Below are 10,798 nucleotides of genomic sequence, written 5' to 3'. Positions count from 1 at the left end.
CAGGATTTAATTATGTCCTATTGAAGGAAAGTAAGAACACATGGCCGCTAAGCCATGCTTAGCTTTAATATACTTTAATATTCTACTCACATACAGAATGAATTTTTCCTACGGAGTCCCTTCATGTTTTTATCTGATTTTATCTGAAAATTGAAGCAGAGTCCAAGGAAAATAGATAAAATGTATGCAGTACTTTCAATGTTGAATTTATGTTTACTGACAAAGAAGGGAGACTAGTATAGAACTATTTCAGGCTATTTAGCTCTCATCAGCTAGCCATACCTTCTGGGATGCAAACCCAAATGTTTTGTCGGTAAACAAATTCAACACAAAAACAGTTTATCGCAAAAGCGACTGCCTACGAAGGCCCCTGGATTGGGCCTGAAAGGAAAAGCGGAAGCAGTATGCTCCATCCCATAATTGGGTAGACACAGTTGTCCTGATAGACCGGTACGACCGGAAAAACAGTACTTTCAATGTTCAAATGCAACTGTGTAGCTAAAATCCTATTGATTCCCTTCAAAACCCATGTTTTTGAATCAATGATACTGGTGTGTTTTCCTTAATGTAAACAAGCATAATTATATATTCATGACTTGTGTATGGGAGAAACAAGTATGGTGGTTTTCCATACCTAGTGTAACCTACATTCACATATTGTATAAATTCTTATCAATAACTATTTGAATATTGTAGAACTAGGTTATCTACAATTAAGCAAGAGTTCTTCAGAGGATAGTAAACTCCATTCTACTATAGCCAGCAGGGTGAAATGATGGACAAACCAGGGAATAGAATACCATTCGGGAATTGGCACGGGTTGGCAGTAATATATGGCCTTCCTCATCACTGACTTTTCACCAAGTTGTCTAGGCTTGTTGATAATATCCAGTGAGCAAAATAATATTGATCATCACCCTTAGAAGTTTGTGAGTTAAGAGTTTCTTCTCCATAGACAGCCAAGGAAGCAAGTCAACTAAAGCTTAAAGATCAACTCCACTATTACAATAATTTTTTTTCTTCCATTCCATTGTATATAATTCTCAGAGACTGCCTGGACATGTCCGTGCAGCTTTCTTGGCAGTTTTTCAAAAGTGCTTTACCATTGCTTCCTTCGTAGCAGGGACAGAAAGTGACCAGCTCAAGGTCACCAGCTGGGACTAGAATTCATGTCTCCCAACTTCTAGCCTGATGCTTTAACCACTACACCAAACTGGTTCTCTATTACAGGAATTACATGCAAACAAATCTGAAGAAAATCAAATTGAAGGGAAAAAAATTTTTCACTTAAAAAAAGGCTTTTCTTATTGCAATATCTAAAATGAAAGTGATATGCTAAATGCAACTTTTTTATTTTGTGACTGAACACAAACCATTACATGTTTCTTACTAAACAACATAAGCCTTTTTCATGCTGACAAGAGTACAACTTTAGTAAATAGTTCTGCACAAGTGCTACTGAAATGAAGGGATATACAATGTAGCTTCCATTAACTTCAAAGTTGTAAATATTGATGGTATATTATACCTTTTGAAGGTATGAATTTGGTTAATTTCACAAAGAAATGTTTACAAGAACAAATCCCACACAGGAGATTTCACTACTGTTAAATGTCAAGTAGAACATGCATAATACAGGGATAAGGATCCAGTTTTCTGTCCCTCTCTGGTCTGAATTTGAGAGTTATATGCAACTATTTGTTGTAGGACAAATAACTAAAATAAATTTAGCTTCTTGAAAGAAATTTTAAAATATGACTAATTTTATATTTGTGTTGTTTGCCCTTGCTTTTGAAATCTTTTTGCTTGTTTCTTCTTCTATTTTATCCCAATCACTTTTGCAGTCTAATTATCAGTTCTATTTTGTTATATGACCAGTAATCATGACTAGCTATGCAGTATATACAGTTAAAGCTCTCTCAAGATGTAGGATCAATGTATTTTTCTTAATAAATTCTTGAGTCAACATGTGTATTGGAAAAGCATACTCTTTTTTCAAAGCAAACCAAATCCCTGCCTGGCTGAATTTTTACCTTTGTACTATGTCAAAGTAGTAAATATCCAATGTTGTTTCAGGCAAGGCTTAATATGGTTTAAAAATCTAGAAGTTAACCTACATCTTTACTCTTAACACACTGCATAAGACCCAATGCAATTTGTTGCTAATACAATGGACACTGAATTAGACTGCCTCATCTTTGTATTTCTGAAAGGGTTATTTGGCTTTTTCAAGTAAGAAAACTGAAACACAGAATAAGGACAAAACAAGCAGTCTTATTGATTTTCACTCTTCTCCCTTGAGGCAATAGATAAGAAAAATCATATCAGAGAACTGTATATATTTATACTGTACCAGACTGAGTTTTTATGAGTCTACTATCTTCTATAAGAAATATATGAATGATGCAGTTTGGTAACTATTTTATAAATATATGTGCAATCATTTTTATCAAAAATACTGATATGCGTGTCTGTCATAGTTGCAATAGCCCAATACTAATACTTTATATTCTGTTACAAATATTATAAGAATTTAATTTGTATTAACAATCTAATCAATATAAACTTGCAATATTTTTAAAAGGAGGTAACTTCAGGTTGACAAGGAGAAGCATTAACAATTTCAATCTGTGATACCATATTAACATCTAATTTATGACAGAATGGTAGGAATCAGGCAAAAATGGATCCTATTGTTATCTGTAAACTTATTATGTAGCTTGCTTGTTTTACAATTAGTGAAAGATTTTGCTTTATTTAGAAGGTAACAAAACTGATATCTGATAAGACAGGCAGCAAGCAAATGAGGATTAAGAATATCATTCAATATACATTAAATTTCATGAACTGATCAAGCATCAATGATCCCTCAACAAAGTAATCAAATTTAACCTAGAGAAGAAACATAATTAATTATTCTCTTTCACACTATATGAAACACAAGTCCTTTTATAACAAAAGACTGTTAAAACAACATCCTTAAAAGTTACTGCACTTATGAAGGACTCTTGTTCTGTTTTGATTTTTGAACATTTGTGCAGTCTTTCTTGAAATGTTGCATACTTTAATATAACTGATCCTGATTTGGGAAATTACTCTCCAATATCAGTAACAGCAATTTCCTATTAGATGAGAGCATATTCAAAACAGAGACACAATGAAGGTACAGGAAAAACTTCCAAGTTAGCTTCACCCACCCAAGGCTACAGAAATTTTAGCCAGGCCTCAAGACAGATCTTCATCCAGCATCTTCAGTGCTAAGGGCCAAGAAGATAAGAACAGGATCTATATCAAGTTCAACAGATTATGCTGATCTCATTAAGTGCCTTCTGGTGCAGCTGCAGATTCATGGCATGAGTTCTCAGGAAATTCCAGCTTCTCGCAAATATTTTCTTTGACAGGCAAATACTGGGCAATCTCATTAGGATCCGTGAAAAGTGTTGGGGGAATGTGCTTGAAATAGGAGAGAGATCATTATTTAGAGAACAACAAAAAAGAAAGTATATCTAAATATAAATGTAAGTTAACATTACATTAACATGTTTGGGAAATATTCTTTTAACTACAGATTTTTGTTTTCCAATGTTTCCTCTTCTTTTACTCTGAAAACTAGACAGCTAGAGAAAGTGAAATGAAATTGCTTACTTCTTCATATGGTCTCCCAACTTGCATTTACAACTCTGAATGCAACAGTACTATATAACAAATTATTACACTAGGGAGAGTGGCGTGCTAGAACTGGCTTGCATTTTTCTGGAATTTTATGAGGTGATTCAGCAGAAGTGAGTCTCAATACTTAGTATGCACTGTTCCACAGCCAGTAGACCGAAGCAACAGTGATGGCAATAGACATTTAGCATTAATGGCATAATAGCAATATACACCACTGACTAGAAACAGAATCATATGAATTTTAAGAACTTGTTTACCAAATCTTTTCCCATGTTATATAATTTTAGAGGCTCAGATGCGAGTCTGAGATTAAATAATGGAATAAATAATTACAACAGGAAATGAAGTTTAATCTTTTGAATAAGTAGAAATTTTTGTTATTAAAAATATGTTTTATGGTTATATGGTTTAAAATATAAAATATGGTTAACAGGAATATCTGAATTTAATGTGATAAGGTTTTTACTTACTAGTCCTGCATACACAAATACTCTTGAGTGATCACAAGAATGAGAAGCTACTAATTGTGTTTCCCCGAAAATAGTACACGGTCTTATATTTTTTTGGACTCCAAAATAAGCACTAAGGCTTATTTTCGGGGGATGTCTTTTTTTTTTCCATATACAGGAGGCCCACTTCTGCTTGCTCGCAGCCACAATGGGGCAGAAGGCCACACGGCATGCCAGTTACTACATAAAAGTGAACAAACTGGAAGAGGAAATTGTCAAATTGTTCAAGTCATACGAATGGACCCACTGAGTAATCTTGATAGAATATAAATATCAGGTAGAATATATATTTGTATTTTTTCAAAATATTGATACCTTTAGATTTGATACTTTGCTTTCCCTAGACGTATATTCCCGCAATATGTATGATTTGTTAGCCTATTAAAAAGAAAGCAGATAAAATGTATTTTCATAACATTAAAACAGATTTAATATGTACATATAGTTTCAAATAAAATGAAACTTCTGTAGTACAAAAGTAATCTATTGCAACACTAAACACAAAATCCTGTTATGATATCCAATAAAGATGCTGTAAATATAGTATTATTTACAGATAGTAATAAACCAACTACATTCATACTGGAAATGCTGATAATAACATATGTAGATCCACATGCCATTTTAAATTTGATAAGATCCATACAGGATGTACTTAGGTAGTATATATCTATATATTGAATATTTGTATTTTAAAATATACTGTTCTACACAGTACAGATGGAATGTACACAGTATTACAATAATTGTATTACAGACAGTATATAAATTAAAAAACTAATAGCTGCATATCTCATTCCTAATATTTTTAGGTCTACTTAACAAAAGCCATGTACAGCGAACAAGGCAGAGAGATCTTTGGGATTTTTAGAAGTCTATTCAACTACCCTGTTTCCTTCAAAATAAGACATCCCCTGATAATAAGCCCAATCGGCTTTTGAGCGCATGGCAATAAGGCCGAGCGCTTATTTCAGGGTTCAAAAAAATATAAGACAGGATCTTATTTTCGGGGAAACACGATAGTTGAACAAAAAAACAGCTAACAAAGCTGCATATCATATTTCTAAAATTAGAGACAATGGCATACGTGCATTAGCAAATAAAATGTCACTTCTAAGCATCAAAGTATATCCTGTTTTTGATGACCTTTTCAACCAAATGTTCACATTAAGATTTTCTTACCTCATGATAAACTCTTGTATCATTCATCCTAATAAGAACTCCATCAACTCGCAAGAAAAACCTCAACAGCACAAAAAAACTGGAAGGCATTACTCTCTGTCAAACATATCAAAAATAATTTACACTTGCACACGTTTAAAACAGATTACTTTAACAGGTAATTAAAAACATGGTAAATGTCTTCAAAGCCTTCATTAAAGAATAATATTACCTTTCCAATAACTTTTAAGACGATAATATTAATAGATCTTAATTTCCTGCAGGCACAAATATGTGATCAGGAAAATCTGTAAGCTAATCAGTTTTGTATTTTTACAAGTCTGGGAAAATGTCAGCAATGTAGACATTATTTTTAGCATACACTATACAGGTAGTCTTCAACTTATAACAATTTGTTTATTGACTGCTTAGTTACAATGGCACTGAAGAAAGTGACTTATGACCATTTTTCACACTTATGACTGTTGCAGCATCCCCGTGATCATGAGATCTACATCTGGATGCTTGACACCTGGTTCATGTTTATGACATTTGCAGTGTCCCAGGGTCATTTGATCCCCTTTTGCAAACTTCTGACAGATTCACTTAACAATCATGTTAGTACCTTAACAACTGCAGTAAATTCACTTAAGAGTGGCAAGAAAAGTCATAAAATGGGGCAAAACTCACTTAACAAATTTCTCACTTACCAACATAAATTTTGGGCTCAATTGTGCTTGTTAATTCAGGGGTGTCAAACTCGAAGCCCAGATGCATTATGCGCTGGCCACATCCACCCATTTTAGCAAATGGGAGGAGTTGTGATACGTCACGTAACAATTTGTCTTCACTAGTTTGACACCCCTTTGTAAGTCAAGGACTACCTGTAGTGTATAAAGCACATAAAATCTTGCTCTCTTGTACAAGGAAAGATTTTTCCTACAAAAGAAATGTTTACAAAATTAAAAATTGTCCTATGCTCACTCTGAATAAAAAGCCTTACAAAATAAAATGTAACCTGATCACCATGTGTGTGTACGAGATACATTTTTGTATAATGTTTCCTGCATCATTTTAAAATCAATCTATTGCATTTTTGCAATGACTTGTTTATATCCGCATTATATAATTTAATTAATTATTTTATTATATAATTCCAACTAAATAAAAGGTTATTTGAAATTTAAATAGGAAAATGCCCAAAAGAAACAAATTTAAGGAATATTACTAATAGGTTTGTGATTCTCTCAGTTCTGTATTTTTCTGCATTTTATACAATTATGGAAGAAGCATGTAAAAGATTACTGGACTCACAATTTTGACACTCAGACTTGAAACCCCATGATCATGAAGTTCATCTTCAAACAAGAGCACTTCTTCAAAAAACATTATCTGTTCCCTGGCTTTTAATTTCTCTGTATCTATATGTTCTGTTGTGGAAGAAACCTAGAACAACACAGTAGAAATTAAATGTTCTTTCTCATATAATTGATTCCCCAACTGTTCAACAAATTCATTCTTGCAAATAGTTGACTATCACAATCATACTTTTAACTTTAGTGTTTCACCAAGCAGAGTTCCTTTATAGTCTGTTGTGTAAGTCCAATCATATGGTTTAACAACTTCCTTTGTGTGTTCGGGCTCAGACCTACAGGAAAAGACAAATATAGCATATCAGGTACAGGACCAGGCAAAAAAGTATTTCTACATATCTATTTTACAAAATACATCAATGATGATTCTATAAATCAATATGCATCTGTAAACTGATAGATTTAATGTGCTAAGAAAAAATGTGATAAGGCATTACAGTATTTTTTTACTACTATAAAAAAAATTCTTATTTTTTCCCTCAAAAATGTTAGCTACAGAAGCAATGTAGCCCCGTTCACTTCTTCCTGCTTTTATGCTTATACTTATAATCATGTACATTGTAACCTTGAAGTAAATTCAGTTTCAATCACCTAGAAGTAACATGTATACAGTAGGATTAGATGGTAGTTGTTCAAAGATGAAGCAAAATATTGGATATTTCATCAGGATTCTTCCTCAGACAATCTGATATATTTGAACAATTATTTTTGTACAAGACCACATGTGTATCAAGTGAACAACATAAATACAGATTATATGTATTAAGGAACTGCAACCCTTCAGAACTGATTCCCAAAAGATGCTTCAGTGCACATGTAGCACCTGCCTACCACTCTTTAACCCAATAGTGTTATAAGGATTACATGGCTTATCTGCTTCAATGAGATGGGACCAAATAAACAAAATAAGAAATTGCTTTAAAAGAATTTCAGACAAGTATAAGATCTGAAGCAGTTTTGGGGAATCAGATCTGAAGCATTACATAGCTTCCAAAATCATTCCTTAGGGCCCATCAAGCTATACTATTTAAAAAACTCACAAATAAATATGCTATTACCTGCTTTCTTGCCACTCTTCTGCACAAGCAACTTTAACCATTCCTTGGGCATTATTTACGCATTTTAAAGCATCAGTTGCATTGAACTCTATGCCAAAAAGCAGTTCATGCTGAATTCTTAGGATATTGTCACCAAACATCATTTCCGGAACACATGGCATGTGCAGTTCTTCAGCTAACCTACACAGACACAAGATTAGATTATTTAGGAGCTGATTTTATAATTTAATTTTATAATTTAAAATAAATATGTATATTTTACCATATAATATTTTAGTATACATTTATTACATATTTGAAATTAGCAATTGGACAGCTTCCCTCTTTCTCCCCGAACACTAGACAGTTGTGATTCACTTTTAGGGATGACGGAAGGTAAGAATGCTGTGTATGTAGAAGGTAATTCTAATAACAAATATGAAATCAGAACAGCAATCTAATACGGTTTGTCAAATACAAGCCAATCACAGCTTAACAGGAAAAAAGACACAAAAACATATATGCATTCATATATTTGGAGCACTCCTTAGAAAGCATTGTTAAATAGAGAGAAAAGTACGGTATATTGAAAATAGATTGATATGGGAATATCAGTAAGAGAAACTCTGATTTTATAGAGTTCTCTAACAAAGCAGCTTAATTTTAAAAGTCTGAAAAGTATTCTGCAAAGGGACCACTAATCATACTAAATACTCCACTGCTAACTTTGTAGATGAGAAGCCAGGGGGAAAAAAATCAGTATCTTGGTAGTAGACTGCACTCTGCAATCGCAACCCCCCCCCTCCCAACAATCACGCTCAATCGCACCTCTCGGCATCGGCCGACTTGATGATGTGGGTCCGAGCGGCCGTTAGCTTCCACGGCCCGAAGGCAAAGTCGCGGCGGCTGCTTCTGAAGACAGGCATCATAATGGCGGCGTCAATCCCAAGGCGGCCAGCATAGAGACGGGAAACCTTCCTTCGGCCAATGACAAGGATAAACCCCCAAAATAGGAAAACCTTGCAAACCAACGACCCCGAGCTCCTCTTCCACACGCAGCCGCAGCAGCACCGCCGCCGTCAAACATGCCACTTCCGCTTCCGAGTTTCCATGCCTCGGTATGAAATGAAAAGGCTTCGGGAACTCGCCTTCCGGTTCCTGGTCTCCGTAGGGTCTCCCCTTAATCTTAAGGCTGGCGGACTTCAACTCCCAGAATTCAGCTTTGCTGCTGGGGAATTCTGGGAGTTGAAGTCCACCAGGCTTAGAGTTGCCAAGGTTTGAAGATCCCTGCCGTAGGGGGTGCTTTTCATGAGCGGAGCACGTGTTTAAAAGTTAACTCAAAAGAATTCGTCAGGGTTTTTTTTCCCTATTGAACTTGTTGCAGGGCATTGAAATAATTAAGGTCCCTCCGCAGGAAGAACTGCAAGAAAATACTTGTAAGCATCTAATGCAGCGAAAGGGCAATTATACACTGCTTACAAAAATAAAGGGAACACAAGCAGAAGACATCCGAGATCTGAATGAATGAAATAACCTTATTAAATACTTTGTTCGTTACAGACAGTAGTTTTGTGTTCCCTTTAGTTGTTTGAGGAGTGTATAAACTACTGTATGTAAAGAACAAAGTATTTAATAAGGCTATGTTGGAAGAAACATCCTTCTGGGTTCTGCTCCAAGTGGGGAAAACAGACACTGGAAACATGGAGACTGCTTGGAAAGATGGTTTAATGGTGGACAGGATCACATGGCTTGAGTTCCTGAACAGAAAAGGGACTGATACAGTAAATCTTCGGGTTTTTATGCTCTCTCTGGCTCTGCATTTCTTGGGGCCCAGAAAGAGTTTCCTGATTGGTTGTCAGACTCCCAGGGGGTGGGGGCCTTGCTGGCTGATGGTCACATGTGCTTCCCAGGTCACATGTGGTGAGTTTCTGCTGCTATTGTGTAGAGGGCTAATGCTATCTTTGGCAATTCCTACTATGGCTCTGGCTGAAGGAGGCAGATCTTTGTTATGTAGAATAGACTGGCCCAGGCCTTAATGGCCCATTGACAAAGGGTGGGGGGGGCAGGAAGGTGGGAGCTGCTTTGTCTGTAAAATATGCTTCTCATATTTCTCATCCAGGGAAATATAATATTCTGCCTTTTCATATTTCCTAAAATATTTCACTCTTCCAGGAAAGGGGTGGGTGCTAACTTCCTACAGCTATTTCATTCATTCAGATCTCGGAAGTCTTCTGCTTGTGTTCCCTTTATTTTTTTGAGCAGTATATTATTTCTCCAGCAAGGCGTACACGTTTTCTTTCAGATATTGTAACGGGAAAGTCGTGCAAGTCTGTGGTCATCAAAACCCAGAAAGAAAGAAAAAATAAACTTCAAAAATTCAGAAATGATAGGGAACCAAACCCTGCGTTATCTAGTGTTGAAATCAGAATGCAATCTATATGCATCCCTACCGTTAAAATGGGCTTTAATGATAACCTCTTAGATAATAAGTCATATAAGGGTTTGAAAAGGTTTGGTTTTTTTTTTTTGTTTGTTTTCTTGGAGAATGGAAAAAATGGTTTCTGTGTCTTTAAAAAAAGTGGACAAACAGAATCTTCTCAACTTTCTTGCAAGGTCGCGCTGGCCATTCATGACTTAGAAACAATACTGTACAATAGCAGGAATGCAATCGAGATAGTCCTGTTCCATGTAAATAATTGGAAAAGTTGCACATATTTTATTTTTGCCCTTTATGAAGGGTGGACTAGTATCTTTTTTATCTTTCATTTTAGTTAAAAATGAGCATTAACTAAATTGAACATTAATATTAACTAAATTGATTACTAAATTATAATTTAAAGTGGGGAACAATAAATAATATGTAATCAATTGATTGCTTAAGAAGTAAAATTTCTGTTTAAGACAAGAGAAAAAACACTGAGAATACAGTAGATAACAGCAATTGATGCTTTTCCTTTTTTCATTATAATTTGTAGACTAAGCAGACTATCTTACTTTTCTCAGCCAGTAAGAGGCAGCTTCTAAGACTACACAGTCATGCAAACCT

General features: G+C 34.9%; 1 protein-coding gene across 1 annotated transcript; it reads right to left on the bottom strand.

Annotated features, from left to right (window-relative positions):
- Positions 1-1,325: 1,325 nt before the first annotated feature.
- TIPRL (TOR signaling pathway regulator) lies at positions 1,326-8,825 on the bottom strand. The gene is made up of 7 exons (XM_070943796.1): positions 8,581-8,825; positions 7,774-7,953; positions 6,891-6,990; positions 6,657-6,788; positions 5,364-5,459; positions 4,497-4,559; positions 1,326-3,453 (listed from the first exon to the last, which is right to left on the bottom strand). Exons 1-7 carry the CDS (start codon positions 8,679-8,681, stop codon positions 3,319-3,321), a joined length of 807 nt encoding a protein of 268 aa, XP_070799897.1. The 5' UTR covers positions 8,682-8,825; the 3' UTR covers positions 1,326-3,318.
- Between the last annotated feature and the right edge of the window lie 1,973 nt (positions 8,826-10,798).

This window comes from Pituophis catenifer, unplaced genomic scaffold (assembly GCF_029215685.1).
Source record: "Pituophis catenifer annectens isolate HBS135680 unplaced genomic scaffold, rPitCat1.0.hap2 SCAF_4, whole genome shotgun sequence".
NCBI lineage: Eukaryota > Metazoa > Chordata > Lepidosauria > Squamata > Colubridae > Pituophis > Pituophis catenifer.
This window is presented reverse-complemented; position numbering and strand designations above follow the sequence as displayed.